The sequence below is a fragment of the Pomacea canaliculata genome, linkage group LG2 (assembly GCF_003073045.1).
Source record: "Pomacea canaliculata isolate SZHN2017 linkage group LG2, ASM307304v1, whole genome shotgun sequence".
NCBI lineage: Eukaryota > Metazoa > Mollusca > Gastropoda > Architaenioglossa > Ampullariidae > Pomacea > Pomacea canaliculata.
This window is the reverse complement of record NC_037591.1, coordinates 44999441-45021305: the sequence shown is the minus strand read 5'-3', so window position 1 is coordinate 45021305 and position 21865 is coordinate 44999441. Positions and strand designations below refer to the sequence as shown.

Here is a 21865-nt window from a genome sequence, read left to right as displayed (position 1 = left end):
TTATATACATATATACATGTTGAAATAATTATATACATATATACATGTTGAAATAATTATAAACATATATACATGTTGAAATAATTATATACATATACATGTTGAAATAATTATATACATATATACATGTTGAAATAATTATATACATATAGACATGTTGAAATAATTATATACATATTATACATGTTGAAATATATTATATACATATATACATGTTGAAATAATTATATACATATATACATGTTTGAAATATTATAACATATATACATGTTGAAATAATTATAAACTATATACATGTTGAAATAATTATATACATATATACATGTTGAAATGATTATAAACATATATACATATTGAAATAATTTCACTCACACACACACACACAGAGAGCAACAGTAAGATACAGTTGCTGACCTTAGGTCATCTCAGGCTAATACAAGGTCACGGCCAGTAGAGTTCATCAAGTAAATGGCACGTGCAAAATGAATGAGTCGAGGTGACACGTGTGTGTGTGTGTCCCACCCTCTCTCCTGCAGTTCACTAGTGTAACGGCTGAGCTCTTATCTCCAAGATGACTGGCTGTCCTAGGTTCACATCTCGTCCTGGGCACACTGTTCTGTCTCTGTGGCACCCAGTTACGGGGCCATGACACTACCTTAGTAGCTGTCGTAGTGTAAAACACAAATTCCATCCTTCTCTCTCTCCCCCTCTGATTTGTCTTTTTTTTTTCTTCTTTAAACTGTCATAGGCAGGAAAGTCTCTTGGCTGTAGCCACGACAGTGAAGAGCTCTACTGCCGGGCTTAACTTTGATTCCAGGCTCCAAAGATATTTGTGTATCTCTGGAAACCATTGACTATCAACAACTCTACATGACAAGGCACTTCCCTCCCTTTCCTAATGCCTTTTCGTATTCTTCAGCTTCCTTCAAGTAGGACAATGGTGGCCACCTGTGCTCTTCTACGTACTTCCGGTTGTCACTGGAAAGGTGGCCAAACTCCGGTCTCTTTTCAAAAGCCAGGTAGTTGGTGGAGATGAAGTGCAGACACCACTCAGCAAGTTGCAGGGCGTTGTAGGTCTGTCAACAAACAACAATGAATATACAGCTCCACGAGTTTCTTCCTCGTCTTACTTTCATTTTCTTCTCTACATTCTCTTTAAGCTACACACTGAGGGACGCGGTCTCGCCACTGTTGTAATTATTTCTGTTTCCCTGTCACTATGTACAGCATGTCCACTTACACCTACACATCGCTGGCCGAGTTTTCCTCTATATATATATTGAAAGGTTTATTGCTGGTCCCATCTTTCATATATATATATAGAGAGAGAAGCTTTATCACAGTTTTGATTCAACAGTAAAGAGTGGCCTATGTTATAAACTGTAGACGTGGTGAGTGTAAGTGGCTCACTATGTCTACAGTCCATCTTCTTTAATTCTGTCACCCTGGCTTCTCCAGGTTACCCAATTTCTACTCCACATTCACCACGGCAATGTAAGAGTTGGTCCCGGTGCTGGTATTTTGTTCCACTTCGTCTGTAGCCTCATTGTTACAGTTCTTTGACATCGGTTTTGTTATCTGGCAAGTTATTGTGAGTTTGATGTGTAATGTGATGAGGGGTTTACTGTGTTCACTGCCATCTTATTTCTATAGTGAACCACCTGCTGTACTAGAGGATCACAAGCCGAGTATGACTGTTAGCCCTGTGACACCAACTGACAGGACATCATTGACACTACCTGTTCTGTGAGACTCACCTGCAACACTGCCTTACCTGTGAGGATGTGTGCCTGCCCCGTGAGTGTGTAACTCGTGACTTGTCTGTCTTATGAGTCTTCCTATGTAGATAATGACTTTGTCTTGTCAGACTGTTTAGTATGTGACACTGTCTGCACTGTGAAGCTGTCTAAGATGTGACACTGTCCATGGTGTGACACTAACATGTGAAACTAGCATTTGACACTGTCCATGCTGTCATTGTCCAAGTTGTGAGACCGTCTAACAGGTGGCACTGTCCACTTTGTGAGATTGTCTAACAGGTGGCACTGTCCACTTTGCGAGACCGTCTAACAGGTGGCACTGTCCACTTTGTGAGACTGTCTAACAGGTGGCACTGTCCACTTTGCGAGACTGTCTAACAGGTGGCACTGTCCACTTTGTGAGACTGTCTAACAGGTGGCACTGTCCACTTTGTGAGACTAACAGGTGACACTGTCCACTTTGTGAGACTGTCTAACAGGTGGCACTGTCCACTTTGTGAGACTAACAGGTGACACTGTCCACTTTGTGAGACTGTCTAACATGAGACACTAACTGCCAGGTGAGACTTGTAGGTCGTACCTGCGCCGTGTGCAGCACCCCGATGACGTCGATGCTACAGGTGTGAATGTTGCGGGTGCAGCTTCTCTCCACGTCTTTACTGATGTACAGCTCACACAGGTTGCCAAGGCGAGGCACGAGGTACTCATCAGACAGCTTCAGGATTTCCAGTGCATCCCTCTCTTGAATGGGGGCGTGGTCTGTGTACAGGTACTCCAGCAGCGCCAGAAAGTCAGCCTCCGAGGTGTCGGCAACAGCGATCTGGTGACAAACATCCGGGACACACAATGCACTGATGATAACACTGCGTGTACTGACAACCTTTCACTCCGGGTCACAGGAGAAATCACACATTCGATCTTTAAAGGCCTCGCTTTAGAGCAGGGCCACCAACCTGTGGTGATAGCTCTCAGGGCCATCAACCTGTGGTGATAGCTGTCAAGGCCACCAACCTGTGGTGATAGCTGTCAAGGCCATCAACCTGTGGTGATAGCTGTCAAGGCCACCAACCTGTGGTGATAGCTGTCAAGGCCATCAACCTGTGGTGATAGCTGTCAAGGCCATCAACCTGTGGTGATAGCTGTCAAGGCCATCAACCTGTGGTGATAGCTGTCAAGGCCATCAACCTGTGGTGATAGCTCTCAGGGCCATCAACCTGTGGTGATAGCTCTCAGGGCCATCAACCTGTGGTGATAGCTGTCAAGGCCATCAACCTGTGGTGATAGCTCTCAGGGCCATCAACCTGTGGTGATAGCTGTCAAGGCCATCAACCTGTGGTGATAGCTCTCAGGGCCATCAACCTGTGGTGATAGCTCTCATGGCCATCAACCTGTGGTGATAGCTGTCAAGGCCATCAACCTGTGGTGATAGCTCTCAGGGCCATCAACCTGTGGTGATAGCTGTCAAGGCCATCAACCTGTGGTGATAGCTCTCAGGGCCATCAACCTGTGGTGATAGCTGTCATCAACCTGTGGTGATAGCTCTCAGGGCCATCAACCTGTGGTGATAGCTCTCATGGCCATCAACCTGTGGTGATAGCTGTCAAGGCCATCAACCTGTGGTGATAGCTCTCAGGGCCATCAACCTGTGGTGATAGCTGTCAAGGCCATCAACCTGTGGTGATAGCTCTCAGGGCCATCAACCTGTGGTGATAGCTGTCATCAACCTGTGGTGATAGCTCTCAGGGCCATCAACCTGTGGTGATAGCTGTCAAGGCCATCAAACCTGTGGTGATAGCTGTCAAGGCCATCAACCCTGTGGTGATAGCTCTCAGGGCCATCAACTGTGGTGATAGCTCTCAGGGCCATCAACCTGTGGTGATAGCTGTCAAGGCCATCAAACCTGTGGTGATAGCTCTCAGGGCCATCAACCTGTGGTGATAGCTGTCAAGGCCATCAACCTGTGGTGATAGCTCTCAGGGCCATCAACCTGTGGTGATAGCTCTCAAGGCCATCAACCTGTGGTGATAGCTGTCAAGGCCATCAACCTGTGGTGATAGCTCTCAGGGCCATCAACCTGTGGTGATAGCTCTCAAGGCCATCAACCTGTGGTGATAGCTCTCAGGGCCATCAACCTGTGGTGATAGCTGTCAAGGCCATCAACCTGTGGTGATAGCTGTCAAGGCCACCAACCTGTGGTGATAGCTCTGTAAAACAAGTCATTTTAAGGAATGGATGGCACAGTGATACAGGAGGCAGCCATACCTGGTAATGTCACAGTGCTCACCTCCACAACACTCTGGCCTGTCCCCTCCCGGAAATGTCCCAGAAACATGGCTGCCAGCACTGGGCTTCGTGCAACTACCACTGCTCTGTGCGCGTAAAGTCGACAGCCTGTCACACAGCATGACACAGAGCCTGTCACAGCATGACACAGAGCCTGTCACACAGCATGACACACACAACATGCCTGTCACACAGCATGACACACACATGCCTGTCACACAGCATGACACACACAGAGCCTGTCACACAGCATGACACACACAACATGCCTGTCACTCAGCATGACACACACAACATGCCTGTCACACACCATGACACACACAACATGCCTGTCACACAGCATGACACACACACATGCCTGTCACACAACATGACACACACAACATGCCTGTCACATAACATGACACACACAACATGCTTGTCACTCAGCCTGACACACACAACATGCCTGTCACTAAGCCTGACACACACAACATGCCTGTCACTAACCCTGACACACACAACATGCCTGTAACCATGAGGATACATCTAACACGTTAACCACGACGAGCAGGTTGTCGAGATGTCAGCTCCCTGAGATTGGTGTTACAGAACAGACACAACACGGAACATCTACACACTGCGTGTAACCTGAACAACTCATTACATGTTCTACACACAACATCCAGCACTTCCTGTGTGTTCACTACACAGCATATCCTTCATGTTTGTTTATTGTGGGTTTGGGGCCAAGAAATCGTATAAAGTGCGAGATACACACAGGTAACTTACTTCTGCGTGTTATTTCCCTCACAAGCCATATATCACACACATATCACATCACGCGGGTGTGAAGCCTCTCACCCTGCACCTTGAAGATGATGTCAGCATAGTCAGGTTGGTTGAGAAAAACTCTCTTCATCTCCGCCCCCGTCATGTCAGTCAGGAAAGTGCCGATGCTGGGGTTCAAGAAGTCCTGGTCGGTGTGAATGTTGTGGCAGATGGTCTGCAGGTCCGCCATCTTAAACACACCTGCTACTCGCTGCAGGTCGGCCACCTCCTCCCGTGACACGTCCTCTGGGAGCCTGGGCACGCCTGTAACAGTCCTCCTCCATGACATAGCACATGTATATCTTATGCTTGGTGAAATAACAACACTCACAAATACATCAGCATACAATCCTTTGATACAGCCTAAAATAACATGCGGGGATTACACTTGGAGATGTAACACATAGATTACACTCGACATGGAATACAACCCGCGAATATTACACTCCGTGTTACAATACGAGTGGATTACACTCCGTGATACAACTCGCGTGTTACACTCCGTGATATAACACATTGATTACACTCTACATGGAATACAACCGGCGAATATTACACTCCATGATACAACACGCGTGTATTACACTCCGTGTTACAGTACGAGTGGATTACACTCCGTGATACAACACGCGTGTATTACACTCCGTGTTACAATACGAGTGGATTACACTCCGTTATACAATACGAGTGGATTACACTCCGTTATACAATACGAGTGGATTACACTCCGTGTTACAATACGAGTGGATTACACTCCGTGATACAACACGCGTGTATTACACTCCGTGATATAACACACATAGATTACACTCCGTGATACAACACGCGCATGTGAACATGAACTTGGGTGTGTACATACATCGTCAGGTGCTGCTACACACGTTACACACCGGTAATTGCTGTGATGTGAATGGTTGTGCCGCGACTGAGTGTAGTCTGAGGGTTGATAGTTGTGAGGTTCAAACCTCTGTGAGAGAAAATGCTGTCTGCTTGTAACTGAAGGCTGGCCTGGAGAAGTATATTGTATGTAGGTGTGCTGACTACAGGCGACAAGCAGTGCGTGTTGTTTTGTTACATCCTGCCTCTACACCACATTTCGGAAAGGAATCATGGAAGAAAAAGTCTGTTTGGGGGCTGAGCATAACATGTTGGGAGGTCCACAAGCACATCTTTGTCTGTTGTTGTTGGAAAGAGCACTTGTAGGCGCAGTGTGTGCACGTGCTCTACGTACATACGACACGACATCGAACTCTTACCTTTGTGCCCCAAATTCTTACCTGTGTATACGAATTCCAAAACTCGGAGGAAAGTGGACGCTTTGATGTCTTGGCTGAGCGTGATGGTGGTGTTACGCATGGCAGCACCACAGACATCGGCACCAGGCTTGGTGTCACTGTCCTGCACCCGGACAATGCCGGGTACGAGGCCAGAGTAAATCTCCTGGCGGTCAAAAGGCTGGACAGTGGAGAGAAGACGTTGATTACCGTTACTAACCCTGGGCATTGACTCGCCATCAGACTAAATACTTCCTACAGAATGTCAGGTCACTTTGCTCAATATAGACTGACAGTCACTTCAGACCGGACACGTAGGTTCAGGACATGCATGACATGACATGAGTTTATTGCAGACGGTGTTTGGATCCATGATCAGGTGACAACAGACAGAACCTACACTCGCCATCAACGGTCGTTATACCAAAGGCGATCCAACAGCTTTCACATGCCGTTGTCACTGTAGCCGATCATGTCACCTGGTAGACAGTAATTCTGTCACTGTAGCCGATCATGTCACCTGGTAGACAGTAATTCTGTCACTGTAGCCGATCATGTCACCTCGCAGAGAGTAATTCTGACACTAGTCCATCATGTCACCTGGTAGACAGTAATTCTGCCACTACCACATACTGACAAATCAGAACTGTCCAAGACCTAAGTCGCTAGAGTGTAAAATACTGGGTTACCTTTGACTTAAAAAACAAGTCACTTTTTTCATCTGACAACAAAGTACACCATTGACCATGTGAGAGCAATGAAAGCAAAAACAAAATCATACTGAAACATCGCTCCTACAGTCAATCATGTCACCTCATGGACACTCAGGCCTTATCTACACGCGGAGGTGAGAAGCTCGCACCTGGATTCCTGCAGGTACCCCAAGGAGTTTGGCAAAGAAGCTTGAGGCTGAAGACAGCAGGACCCTGTGGGCGTGCACATGGCGGCCTCCCTCCACCACGAAGGTGACATCATGGAAAGTGCGGGTCCTGCAGCAGTTATACCAGTCGTCAGCACAGTAGATGTCGCCACCTCCAGCCATGGCGCCTTTCCTTGAAGCAAGACAACACTCACGAGGTTCAAATCAGTAATTAGGGGGGGGAGATGGGGCAGGAAAGCCGTGTTACCAATGTTAAACACAGTTCTAACATTTTTAAGCAGTTTGTGTCTAACTTTGTTATTTCTATCTGTCCACCATTATAAATAGCAGACTTTCATTCCATGATCACATGATCATAAATAAGGCAAAGCACTGACACCAGACTCATACTGCATGCGGCCAGCATCAGCAACTGAAAAACATCTCTGTCGGCACCACAGCCCAACTGCCACAGCGTCACTCAGGTTTCGTCGATTTGTTTCATCGATAGTGACCTGAGTGTGGAAGATTTCATCGTCATATGTCACCAAGGTTTCGTTGATAATGACGAAGGTGTGGAAGGTATCATCATCTTTGTCGTTGGGGGAGGGGACTCACCAGCCGGAGGCATGACGGGAGGCAGGGGGGTGCTAGCCTGGCGCCTGCCTGACAGCCTGGAGACCAAGCTACGGGACCTCTTGGACTTCACGTCTGAGACAGCCGCTGACACCTGACACAAACGGCAACACCTGTTGTTCACTCATGGCACCTGACTACAGACACAGACGGCAACACCTGTTGTTCACTCATGGCACCTGACTACAGACACAAACGGCAACACCTGTTGTTCACTCATGGCACCTGACTACAGTCTCACACACAACTGTTCTATGGCACAAAACTAGAGAGACAAGGAATGTGTTTCTAATAATGATAGATGAAAGATAACAGTGAGGTACTGTAGACACAGAGAACAACACAAAGATGAGGTACAAGATAACAGCCAGTGGACAGCGAGGTACTGTAGACACAGTGAACAACATCAAGATGAGGTACAAGATAACAGCCAGTGGACAGCGAGGTACTGTAGACACAGTGAACAACATCAAGATGAGGTACAAGATAACAGTCAGTGGACAGTGAGATACTATAGACACAGTGAACAACACAAAGATGAGGTACAAGATAACAGTCAGCGAGGTACTATAGACACAGTGAACAACATCAAGATGAGGTACAAGATAACAGCCAGTGGACAGCGAGGTACTGTAGACACAGTGAACAACATCAAGATGAGGTACAAGATAACAGCCAGTGGACAGCGAGGTACTATAGACACAGTGAACAACATCAAGATGAGGTACAAGATAACAGTCAGCGAGGTACTATAGACACAGTGAACAACACAAAGATGAGGTACAAGATAACAGCCAGTGGACAGTGAGGTACTATAGACACAATGAACAACATCAAGATGAGGTACAAGATAACAGTCAGTGAGGTACTGTAGACACAGAGAACAACACAAAGATGAGGTACAAGATAACAGCCAGTGGACAGTGAGGTACTATAGACACAGTGAACAACACAAAGATGAGGTACAAGATAACAGCCAGTGGACAGTGAGGTACTATAGACACAATGAACAACATCAAGATGAGGTACAAGATAACAGTCAGTGAGGTACTGTAGACACAGTTAGCAACATCAAGATGAGGTACAAGATAACAGCCAGTGGACAGTGAGGTACTATAGACACAGTGAACAACACAAAGATGAGGTACAAGATAACAGCAGCCAGTGGACAGTGAGGTACTATAGACACAGTGAACAACATCAAGATGAGGTACAAGATAACAGCCAGTGGACAGTGAGGTACTATAGACACAGTGAACAACACAAAGATGAGGTACAAGATAACAGCAGCCAGTGGACAGTGAGGTACTATAGACACAGTTAGCAACATTAAGATGAGGTACAAGATAACAGCCAGTGGACAGTGATGAGGAAGAGAGTTCCACTACTTCGCAGAATGTTGCAAGAAAATGCTTGTTTCCATTTAGCCCTCGTCCTTTAAGGGGAAAGAATAAACTAAGAAACTGAAGTAATGAAGCACTATGAGAATAATTAGTAGTAAACGCAAGGTAAGGTATCAAAGGAGAGTGGAAGGTGAATATGTCCAAAAGGTGATAAGGAAACAGAGATTTACAAGGTTTGGAGTTAGGAGGTCTCTCTAGAGGCTTCATCTAAATTTCTTGAATGTATTTTGGTAGATGGCGTCGAAAGCAGCTCAGGAAGTTCAAATGCTTAAGATGAAGAGGGTAGAAGACGAGTGTATATTATCTACATACTACACACACAAGTAGAGGACGAGTGTATAGTGTCTACATACTACATATTGTCTACATATTGTCTACACACTCTAGCAGAGACGAGTGTATAATATCTACATACTACATACTCTAGCAGAGACGAGTGTATAATATCTACATACTACATACTCTAGCAGAGACGAGTGTATAATATCTACATACTACACACACAAGTAGAGGACGAGTGTATATTGTCTACATACTACATACAAGCAGAGACGAATGCATATTGTCTACATACTGCACACTCTAGCAGAGACGAGTGTATAATATCTACATACTACATACTCTAGCAGAGACGAGTGTATAATATCTACATACTACATACTCTAGCAGAGACGAGTGTATAATATCTACATACTACACACACAAGTAGAGGACGAGTGTATAGTGTCTACATACTACATATTGTCTACATACTACACACAAGTAGAGGACGAGTGTATAGTGTCTACATACTACATATTGTCTACATACTACACACTCTAGCAGAGACGAGTGTATAATATCTACATACTACATACTCTAGCAGAGACGAGTGTATAATATCTACATACTACACACACAAGTAGAGGACGAGTGTATATTGTCTACATACTACACACAAGCAGAGACGAGTGTATATTGTCTACATACTACACACAAACAGAGACGAATGTATAATATCTACATACTACACACAAGCAGAGACGAGTGTATATTGTCTACGTACTACATATTGTCTACATACTACACACTCTAGCAGAGGACGAGTGTATAGTGTATATAGCTGTGTAAAGAATGCTTTGTACATACCGCATAGTTAAAAAGTTCTGTGAGTCCTGTCTGCAAGAGGGAACTTGTCTCCAAGTACTGCATGCCCAAAGTTCTCCCCACAGCCCTCGCATCCTTGTAGGTCACGTGAAGCTTTGCGTCCGCTCCCGCTCGCTCACGCAGATCTACATACATAAGTTGGGTATACAGCTTCTGTAGCATCCATTACTGTTTGTGTGTGTACAACAAACGTACACCTGTCACAAATTACAGACAATATTTAAATACAACCCAAAGTTCATCTGAGAAGTGAAGTGATAGCCTTAGCTAAATGAGCGAGTTTTGTAAAGTTGGACTAGGTCATGGGACATGGGGTCATGTCTGCTAAATGAATGAACTAATGAGCTAATTAAATGTTGTAGCCTAACCCTAACCCTTGGTATCGGCAAAGGCAGGCGGAGACAGGCAGTGTATAGGTTACAGGTCGTCGATCCCTAGAGACGCCAGAGTTGCCCACACTGTTGCCTGCTTTGAGGATTGACATGTATGTTCCTAACCCTGACCCTGACCCTAACGCTACCCCTGACAGCTACGTTCCTAACCCTGACCCTGTCAACTATGTTCCTAACCCTGACCCTGACCCTAACCCTGTCAACTATGTTGCTAACCCTGACCCCGACCCTGACCCTAAACCTAACCCTGTCAACTATGTTGCTAACCCTAACCCTGACAACTAAATTCCAAAAGGACCTGGATTGATAGAGATGGATTACCAAGCTTGTTCTGTAGGTTGTCGATCCCCAGACACCAAATGAGAGAACTGAGGTTGTAAAAGATTGTGTGAACGGATAACTAGTCAGCCAGCATGCCACCAAGGGATGCATGTTGAAAATCTGTTTTGTGGACTAGTGATATGTACTTTATAGATATGTACTGTATGTACATATCTGAGTACTTTGTTTTCGAGAGGATAAGTGTGGCAATCAGAAAATGCTAGGCTTAGATGTGAGTGTGTGAACGACTAAAGATCGACCCGACTTGTTTATCCTCCATTTGTTGGTCCAAGCCTTATGAAAGCCTGTCTGATGGGTGGGAAAGGAGTCCCCGATGTGGTTGTGCATGACTCACGATGACACACGATGACACATTATGTCACACGATGACGTTTTCATGTACATGCATGAGGCTGACCTGACCATCTGCAGGTCAGTACGAAAAAAAAAACGACAGTCAGGGTTACAATCTTCATCTCTTACCTCCTTTACAACCCACAAGCAGTTTGGGAACAGCAGGACAATGATGAGTGGTCTCAGGATACCACTTCTCCTCGATGTTTCTCAGGGAGGCAGGGTTGTCGATGGAGAAGGCCAGGAGAAAAATGTCAGTCCCAGGATAGGACAAGGGACGCAACCGATCGTAGTCCTCCTGTAGTAAGTGTTGGCGCAAGGTCGGAATTAATTATTAAGTCGCTGTTATCAAAAACTTGTGATGCAGAATGAATAAATGTTCTATGCCATGCTTTAGAGCGGCCTGTCCAGTCGTGTCTTCTATGAATACAAAATGCAGTCCGAATTCTGCACAGTATTGACAGGAAAGTGTATAAACAGGTAACTATTCGAAATCATTTTATACTTTTACGTTCATTGCCAGCGTTCTATAATTGATTAATGATATTTACAGCAAAAGGTAGTGCTGTGGCTTAACTGCCTGTCACCACCACATATCTATGGGAGGTGTCGTTGTCACCACCACGTATTTATGGGTGTCACATGTCTTCACAATGCTGTATCGTGTGTGAGTGTGTGTGGCTCACCTGGCCGGCAGTGTCCCAGAAGGCGATGTTGACGGGCTTGCTGTCCACAATGATATTACAGCTGTAGTTATCGAAGACTGTAGGCACATATTCGCTTGGGAAGCCATGGGTAGTGTAAGTAATAAGCAGGCAATCTTACCCACGCCACATCACCACGATGACCAGCTTAATGTGCTGCATGATGTGGCCGTGCTATAGTCGCTAGCTGTCACAGCGGGCTAACAGACCCGTGATCTGCTCCACAAAGCCTTGGCTGACTGTGGCACCCTTTGGATCTCAGTCTGTGTTAACCCTGATGTGTTGATGACACGTGCTGTTTGTTACCTATAGGGGTGTGGTCCACACGTCTTCTACCTGTACAGTGATGTACGTTGATGTTATTAGATAGTGTCCATGATCCACTTGTACTCTGCCAATGTCCAAGTGTATCTACTAATGATAATTCAAACCTGAAACTTAAAGACCTGATTGATTTATTTATTCAATGAGAAAAGACAGCATATAGATATACAGTATGTACTACGTATACGTCACTACACGGATCAGTCAGATCAAGCGATACGAAAAATTGTTTTTAATGGTAGTAGCACTAATTAAAACATTGATCACAAAATGCATTAACTGTATAGTGTATAAAGTATTCATAGTATACCAAACAATGATCTAAGGATCGCATATATATATATAATTTGTGAAATGATCGAAAACAACGACCAGTATAACTCTATTGCTGTGCGTACCTGGTCACTGATGTTTCGGGCATTTAATTCTCGTCTTGTGAAGACCTCTAACGGTGAGAATACACCAGTGAATACACCATTGACATTGCCGTCTTGAGTTGAAATAAAGAACACACCAGTGAAAACACGATTCTAGTCCCGAGAAATCCCCTGCGTCCTTAGAGACAGTACAGGGGCCTACCCTTCTATTTATAACCCCTTGATGCTGCTGCTAAATATATCGGACCAATAGCACATCAGCTATTTTTAACTTTTCCTCACATCCCCCTCCCTGCAATTAAAAAGAAACGGCAGTAATATCAAGATAGCAACGACTTCATAGCACTGAGAATCCAGATGACAATGTCAATGTCGACGTGATATTTAGTGGCGTAATGTGTTGTACAGCGAAGCAGAAAACAAGAAAGTTTATCACTTAGCCTAAGCGACTCTGTCGTCTGCTCTTTCACACGGACATTCCCGAGGGCGCACAATTATAAAGATCCGTGCCTTTATGCCTCTTGCCGGCATGATTCAGTAACTCATTGTTGTTTGTTGCTTGTTTTAAATTTATTTATTTCTATGCTTATTATATATATTTTTGGTTTCAATTTATGAGTCCACCGAAACAGTAACCCGCCATCGGTGGACCCTTGAATAATCGCGCTGTGTTGATTCCACTTCATTTGCAAAAATTTATTCTATCCTGGTAGGATCCAAAATAAAAACGTTGAGAGGACCCGATACATGTAGAAGTGTCGGTGTACTCGGTTATACATCCCTTTTATATGTCATGAGTCTTTGAGCAGATACTGATCTGCTGTGCTTTTCCATAGGGTTACCGGAAATGATTGTGTGAAGGTCATAAGGTCACATTATGAACTTGTATTATTGGACTGCTGGACTAGTGGACTGCAGACACCACTAAAACGAGTCATGCTTATACAAAGCTTCCGGTTTAGTCACATTCATTGTGTAGGCTCGCCGAGACTAATGGCGGAGAACTTGGCAAGAGGCTAAGCGTTGGTCTCGGTAGACAGACAGCAGTCCACTTATACACGTCGTGGTCAAATGGCTTCGCCGTTAGTTGTGGACGAGTTTCGAGCAGAACTTGGGGGCAAGTACAGTTAGAAAGCAACTGCTTGTAAAAGTTTCTATCTGTTTCACATTTGTTTATACGCAGTAACTTAACATGCGTGGAGTGGAAGAGGATGAGTTTGAAAATAAAAAGTTAAAATCAAAAGTTTAACCTTACCCTTTACGGCCTTGGAAACATGTATCATATCCCTTCGATAAACACAACTTTGAGCTTATTAATATTTATACATATGTATAACCACTTACGTTGCATCAGCGTAGAGTCCACCAGATCTTATGTATTTACCACCGACAGCTCAGTTTAAATAATAATAAGAATACATTATAAACATGCATCATTAATCTGTCCACTGTTATAAAATAGGATTTAGTAATAGTGCTTCGATATATATATATGTAGAAAGAGGGATTCTACCGGCTTTTTAATGGTCACATGATTTTTAAGGCACCTAGGTACAAATTCTGTTTGTTTGGTTGTTTTTGTTTTTACTGGAAAATAATGAATGTTGCCTACATCTTCATCTACATCTGCCTACATTTATTGCTATGACATCTACCAGTCTGTTTGTCGGTGATATTTTTCAGCCTTATATTTATATATGGACATATATATTTGTATGTTTCCACTTTGTGTTCATGATTTACAGTTTTCTTTAACTCGATATACTATTCCCTTTACTGTACAGCAGCTGAGCCATGGCCGGATGGTGTGACCCTTTATCAACAATATCAAGGTGAGGTTTATATGATTGCACTTTTTAATGATACTTATGCTTTTTTCATCCATGCTGAGATTGTCTTCAAATACTTTAGTAACTGTAGTAGCATCTTTTTGTTTTACATGAAATGGGGTATTTATACCTGTCCATAAGGACAAAAAGCTGAGTCATTTATATAATAATAATGTGAACTTGTAACGCACAGCATCGCAACCAAGATAGAGCGCACTCTCTGCGCTGACCATTAATGATAAATGAAAGATATCATCCAGTAGACAGTGGAGTACATATAGGCTCTCTGAACAACTGAAAGATGAGGTACAAGAATAGAATGTAAAGCAATGGATGAAGGTATGTACAGTGTCAGATGGAGTCATTACATGATTGTTAACATGACAGACAGTATTGCCAGGGAGTTGAGAATAGTAATTTAAGGATAGTACTTTGTGAAAAAATATGTTTTCAGAAAGCGTATGAATGTAGCCTTGGAGTCCGAGAGGTGAACATAATTTGGAAGAGAGTTCCACTGCTTAGCAGCACAAAGGGAGAATGCCCGTTGTTTTTTGTTTTTTTTTTGTTTTTTAAAGCAACTGTTTAGAATTAGAATGACTTTCAGACCATTTGAGCAGATGAGAATTCCTGGCAGTTTTAAATGACTTTGTACAGCTGAGCAGATCACATTTCCTGACAGTGCCAACTGCCTGAGTGTAAAAGCATTCCTCTACATGTGTGGGCTGAACTTTCAGGTAGAGCTGAAGACAAATGCTGAGGAGATGTCACCGTCAGGTTAAGTGAAACACCACATTTCATTGATTAAAGAGAAAGTCATATGAGAGTTGTACACCACTTACATGGACAGCTGTGTTGCAATAAAAGATGAAATCTTTTAGAAATTTCAAGTTAATTAAGCTAAAAGTTTTATAAACAGGATTTTTGCACGGAATTATGAACAAAATGTGTCCAGATATCTCACTGTGCTCTTTTATGTTTGATTAACAATAAACCTCAACCACTCATCCCTTGACAGTGAGATGTCATCAGAAGGTAAAAGCATCAGCCAGCTTATAATTAACCAGCTGATGTTTGGCAGCACTTTTTATAATTAACCTACTGATGCTTGGAAGTACATTTTTAATTCACAAGCTGATATAAGACTTTATTTCAACAGTTTTAATTTTTACCTCACTTTTGTATTTTTTAATTTTTGATAGGTAAAGTTCCTTTTATTCATGTTGGGGCATTTCTGGTTTCTGAGTTAGACCCCATAATTGCATTTGTCAATGCTAAGGTAGGTATTAATCATTAGTTTGTTGTTCTATTCATCTGTTTTTCGATCGATATTGTTAATGACAGTAACCATTAGGGATGTGAAATTGCACTGTCTACATAGTCAATGACAGTAATCATTATGGATCTGAAATTGCACTGTCTACAATGTATGCTTTAGCAGTAGGTCTGTTTGGCACATAAATTGTTTTTAGAAAAAAACATTTGTCTGCTTGGCTGTAAGCAAATCACACTTCATGTCCAGGGTATTTTTGCTATTACTCAAAAACATAGTTTGACAAACATAAATTTTATTTGTTATTGAATCAAAATACTCATTTTTTTAGCTGCTGAACATCATGTCCTATTGTTGATTGTCTATTGCAGAGTTATATCATGTCCTATTGTTAATTGTGGTCTATTGCAGGGTTTTGCCCTGACCTCACACCTGTCAGACATAGAGAGGTCAGAGATGAGGGCTTACATGGCTATGATTGACAACATCCTTGTCAATGCAGAGGTAATTTCTAATTAACTCAATGACATTACTTTTTCTGTTCACAACTAATAACTTCTCACATTTTGGGCCAGTCACACAGACACTGGATATAGTAGCCAAAACATCCAACATGACGGATTTCTTATATCTTCAGCATCCTGAAGGTTGTAGCCATGTACATTCATCGTAAAATGATCATCGTACTTGACCCAGCTAAAACAACACTCATTTGTATTATATAGATTTTTTTTTAAATCAGATTGCTATTCAGAGTTTGATGGATATTTCCACTGTAGACTAAATGCAGAATCCAGGATTTATTTTTACATCCTTAGTATGTTCAATCAATCAATCTTTATTGTCTCTACTAGGCATAAATATAATCCAGAACAGAAATTTTTCTTTTGCTCACAAAATAATTTATACATGTGAACATAACATAATACATATATATAAAAACACACACACACCCATATCATGACATTTAACAGGCACACACACCTAAGCCCTCTCACACATACACATGAACTTCATCCAGTGCATCAACGAAGGTTAGCCAGGGTCAGGCTACAGAGTAGCGCCCCCTAGACTGAAGATTCAATAGGGATGGAATAAAAGGGATATGACTTTAGGAGGTGTTCATCATGGTGGAACAGCATGGTTGTTTGTGAAGCTGATCAAAAGGTTAACTTGGTATAACCAGAAATTGTGAAAGGTCAAGATTTATTAGTATCAACTATATTTTCATAAATCATGTTTGTTTCAGCTTTATTTGGCATGGTTGGATGAAACAGTATCATCAGAGGTAAGCATATGAGTTTGTTAATGACTGGCCAACTGATGAAGCTTTCTATTTGGTGCAGGTCTCTCTATTTATTTTTAGGAGAAGGAAATCTTTCAGACTTATTTGTATTCTTCAGTCTATAATTTTTTTTTTTTTTTTTTTGACGAGAAGGGAGGCTATCTGACTAGTTTTATTTATGTTGTTCAATCTAAATTATGTTTAGACTACCTGTATATGACTACTCTGTCTATTTGTCTCCCTCAGCAGATTCACATAACTCCCAATCATTACTTTTTGTTACCCGATTCCTCTTTTGCATTTTCAGTGTTTATCTTTGTTACTTGTCAGTACTTGTTCATCCTTCTATTTTGGGTATATTGTCCATGTCTTGTTTTTGTCTCAAGCACCATCATGAGCACGATCATGCACTATATAAATCATGCATTTATTATTATCGTTGTTTTTGTTGTTATAGCTTTAATTGCAAACAGAAAATCATCAAAAGAGCCAGACAGAATATTGAATTTATTTTAAAAGTTGTTGTTTTTTTTCCAAGATAATGTACACCTGTGCTTTACTTGCCAAAAGGATGAGGAAAATATTAATTTTAGGTTAAAATAAGCAGAAGGTTTGACAGCTTCTCTTTTGATATTGATAAAGTATGGAATGTGAAATAACTAGAGACCTTCTGAAAGCACATAGATAGCTGTGTAATTTTCAGAAGATTGATGCATTTTCAGGCATATTTTAACGAGAGCTGTCTGGTTGAAATCTGGCGAAAAATAGTTCACATGTTAGTCATGCAAAGAGTTTTGATTATCTAGTAGCATAAAAGGCAATAGCTTTGGTCATTTTGGATCCTAGTATCTGTTCATAACATATCACCTGTTCAACTTTCTTCTGTGAATGCCTTCTGTAGTTGGCTAGATCATCTCCAGTCTTTATGTGCTATCCATCATGCATGCTTTATATCATATTCAGTCCATTGTGCATGCTCTGTATCATGTCCTGTCCATCATGCATACTTTGAATCATGTCCTTATGTCCTGTCTATTGTGCTGCCTTGTATCGTGCTGCTTTAGATTTGTTTCCTACATCTTTTCATGTATCTTTGTTCTTTGCTTGGAGCTTTCTTGAAAGAGAGAATTATTTTAATAAAAAGACTTTAAAGTTGCTATTTTTGCATTTTAATTTTTTAAAGATATTTTTACTGCTTTGAATGTCTAGCACTTGTATGCATCTAATATTCCTCAATCACAGCACTCTGTTACATACGTGTATTATTTCAGGTAACACTTGTATGCATCCAATATTCTTAGATCACAGCACTTTGTTACATATTGGTATCATTCCAGGTAACAAGACCACGTTATGGTTGCCCCTATCCATGGCCACTGAACTGGATCTTGCCATTGCGCAAACAATCAGAAGTCCGTGCTCGTCTTAGCAGCAATGGCTGGAAGGACAAGAACATGAAACAGGTCAGCTTCATCATAAGTACCATGTATCAGAAAACTAAACATTTATCTAGGTCATAATAAGTACTGAAAATCCTACAAAACCAAACGTCAAACTTTGCAGTCACCTGATAAAAGGAATGCCATTACAAGTGTGGGACTTTAATCTACCCTCAGCCTAGCTTTAATAATAACAGTAAGTGAGATTTATATAATACTTTACCTGACCATCAAAGGCAGACTCAAAGCTCTTTACAAAAATATTAATAATACTAATAATAATGGATATTTATAAAACACTTTAGTAAAGGGACATCGTAACAACTGAGATTTTTATCTACCCTCAGCTGAGTTGAAGAGAAACACCAGTTAAAAAAAATAAGTGAGCAGAATGTGAAACATGAATGCAAAGATCTCTTTACTGTAAACTTAATAGAACACCAGTTGAAATAGAAAATCAAAGTGGAAAAAGATGCCTTTAAAATGTTAGACTTCTTTCATGCAAAATTCCACATACATTATTTTCTGTTGTAATGGATGAATGAAAGCCTGGAAATAAATTGTGTTTATCTGTACCAGGTGTGTGAAGAAGTCAGAATCTGTTGCCAGGCTCTGTCAGAGCGACTTGATCAGCAGCAGTACTTTTTTGGAGATAAGTGAGTTGTGCTGTTTGTGTTCTTCAGTCTTAACCCATCTGTCACTTCCATTGCCTAGACACTTACTCAGGTTTGGAAGACATCTCACATATATTTACTTTTTTATGCATGCAGGATAAAATGAGAATATTTACAGTCTACTCAAACATGTATTTGTGTGTTAGACGGGGAACATGTAAAGTTGAGAAAACTTTTTTTTTACTCAGTAGATAAGCGTGGACCTCTGAACCATAAACAAGTAGGGGAGTGTTTTTTCTTCTTATGTTTGTACATTTGTCTTTGAAAAATAGTTTTATCGCTGTTAGTGTGAGCTGCAGAGTTTTAAAGCTTTAGACATTTTGTAGTTAATTACCACACTCAAGTTTTTAATGCTTTAGCTTTGATCCAACTACAGAATATCAGGCTCATGGGGCTGGGGAGGGTAAACTATCTGATTACCTGATTACCTGCCCACCTGATTACAGGGGGCGACAGGCTTCAGACTTTATTGTGAGTTAGACCACTGCTTGTGTGGTACTTTAAGTGTTGTGATGAAATTTCCAGGCCCACAGAACTGGATGCATTAGTCTTTGGTCATCTTTACACTCTTATCACTACTGAACTACCAGTCGGGCAGTTTGCAGACATCATTCAGCAGTTCTCGAATCTCACCAACTTCTGTAAGCATATTGAAGAGGAGTACTTCAAGGACTAACCTTCTTCACCATTTTTAAGTAACATGCAAGAGGACTGACCCACCTTCATCGTATAGTCATTGCTGAATAACGTGGATTTGAGACCAGCTCTTCTCTTCCAATGAGAAGAAGTTCCGCTACTTATCTTACATTGTTTTTGTTTAGGATCCAGGATTTGATGTGAATGGAGAAAAAAATTAGTTCATTTGTGCTTGTAAGAGATGTATATGGGAGTGTTTGCTATTTCATGCCAGGTAATAGAGTTGGAAGGTGTTAATTGGTTTTTGCAAGTTAATTAAAATTGAAAAGGTGATATCTGGACATAATTTTTTAAAGCTTGCAAACTATTGTGTGTTATAATCTTTTGCACCACCATGTAAGAAAGGGAATCTGAATAAATTGCGACAAATCTAGTTGCAAGCAGGCCACAGAGACGGTGCAGGCTTGTAACTTTGCATTGTGATAAATGCTGTCAAATGGCAGATGCACATTTAAATGATGGAGAATGGATATTCTAGAGCAATGGTGTGTGTGTGATACCCCTGTGGTGCAGTGAACCTCCACCACTAAACCCAGCTGTTGGGAATGCATACCTCCATAGAGGGCTGAGCAAGGGTAAAGAGAGACAGGGAGGAGATGGGCAACCCCCTCAAACACAAAGCTGGCTCTAAAAAAAGTGAGGCTCTTTACTTTCTTTACATGCATAAGAAACATACAGCAAAATAATTTTAATGTTTCAATTTAGCGGCAACAAGACCAGACCCACAGAAAACTTTTTTCGCAAGTGGTTTTGGCATTCAGTGTCCTTAATCATTGTGTACTGATCACTTATTGCACTGACTTGGTAGTTTTATAAGATTACTACTACTTTTGTCGTTTCATTCATTATGACTCTACACTCTTTCATACAAATTTACTAGAAAAACAAAACCATTCTTGTTAGTAAAAATGTTTTATTTTTCTAAAAATAAAATTTTAAATAAGGCCATCAGTTATATTAGTTGAAGTTTTGCAGATACAGGTTTTGAATGACATATAAAACTGGCGGCAACAAATGTGCTTCGTAGATGGCACAAACACCATAATCCTTTTCGTGCCAGAAAAGAGGAGCTCACAAAGATTGTTATGTTATCACCATTACCCCAAAAATTTTAATTGCATTGCTTTACCAACATTAAGAAGTGAAAGTTGTCTGCTAGTCTTCATGGGATAGTTGCAGTGGCTCTTTGTAGATACTTCAGGAAAGAAACCCTCACCACTGCTGACTTTCTATTTGACAGTTGTTTAAAATAAAAAGACTACTGGCGAGTTCTGTACTCCTAGATATTGTGTCCCACCTTGCCTACACAAGATGATCTTCATAAAGAAGCCTAACCCTAATCTCTGTTGCTAATGGACAATACCTCAAGCCATAATACCAAACAAAATGTAGATTTCTGCCTCCAACAACATCACAGGGTATGCTGATATGATTAACAGTTACATCCCATTATTGTTATCATCTGGTGACATTCCATGTGGATACAATCAATGCCAAAAAAATACTATAGGTGGAGATAATTGATACAGTTTGCTGGACCAGTCTGAGCTGGAATGATTGGTGACATGGTGAAAAACTCGATGTCACACAGGGTTATAAACTGCTGATGTCACAAAGGCAGCACACCAGAAGCATCAGGTGAGATGGCCAATGTCACACAGCTGCTTCTATCCTTAGAGGCACTGTATCAAGAGTCTGAGAATCTATTTGCATAGCTCTATATTCATTTTGAGCTGCCTCTGATACTGGCTGAATATGCAGAAGTAGACAACATGCTACCTGGCTGTGAGCTTGTGACAGGTGCAGAAATCCTGTCAATGGTAACACGTGACCACTGGTTAAAGGGTAATTATGACTATGATGGATGTGACAGCCTGAAGATGAGAAACATTCACACAGTGTAGTGACTGACAAATGACATGAAAAACAATCACAGTGACATCATACAGTGAAGTGACAGCCTAAAGATGAAAAACAATAGCATAGCAGTGGCTTGGGAACAAGGGAAACAATCGCCCACTCAAAAATG

General features: G+C 41.6%; 2 protein-coding genes across 6 annotated transcripts; one reads left to right on the top strand and one right to left on the bottom strand.

Moving 5' to 3' along the window:
• Positions 1-327: 327 nt before the first annotated feature.
• On the bottom strand, positions 328-12816 carry LOC112557863 (rho-related protein racA-like). The gene is given in 12 exon segments (XM_025227948.1): positions 328-1076; positions 2341-2580; positions 4045-4151; positions 4887-5117; positions 6131-6308; positions 6990-7144; positions 7147-7179; positions 7605-7716; positions 10154-10296; positions 11368-11536; positions 11925-12278; positions 12665-12816. Coding segments are annotated over 11 exon segments (1758 nt in total). The 5' UTR covers positions 12105-12278; positions 12665-12816; the 3' UTR covers positions 328-866.
• Positions 12817-13636: 820 nt separating this feature from the next.
• On the top strand, positions 13637-20140 carry LOC112556728 (metaxin-2-like). 5 transcript variants are annotated; one of them, XM_025225999.1, is made up of 10 exons: positions 13637-13760; positions 14428-14475; positions 15127-15246; positions 15672-15748; positions 16154-16246; positions 16992-17030; positions 18365-18490; positions 19046-19122; positions 19329-19360; positions 19666-19806. In XM_025225999.1, the coding sequence occupies exons 1-9, from the start codon at positions 13715-13717 to the stop codon at positions 19333-19335; spliced, it is 633 nt and encodes a 210-aa protein (XP_025081784.1). In that variant the 5' UTR covers positions 13637-13714; the 3' UTR covers positions 19336-19360; positions 19666-19806. The 5 variants fall into 5 exon arrangements, with proteins under 5 accessions (XP_025081784.1, XP_025081780.1, XP_025081782.1 ...); XM_025225995.1 differs by lacking the exon at positions 19329-19360 and having other exon boundaries at positions 13642-13760; positions 19666-20140; XM_025225997.1 differs by lacking the exon at positions 19329-19360 and having other exon boundaries at positions 13648-13760; positions 15152-15246; positions 19666-20140.
• The last annotated feature ends 1725 nt before the right edge of the window (positions 20141-21865 follow it).

What these genes read in the sequence shown, in the direction of transcription:
- LOC112556728 (XM_025225995.1), top strand. Translation starts at nt 13,715, where the DNA reads ATGGCTTCGCCGTTAGTTGTGGACGAGTTTCGAGCAGAACTTGGGG. An exon ending in CCTTTATCAACAATATCAAG is followed by an intron (nt 14,476 to 15,126) that starts GTGAGGTTTATA and finishes GACTTTGTACAG; the next exon opens with CTGAGCAGATCACATTTCCT. An exon ending in ATGAAACAGTATCATCAGAG is followed by an intron (nt 17,031 to 18,364) that starts GTAAGCATATGA and finishes GTATCATTCCAG; the next exon opens with GTAACAAGACCACGTTATGG.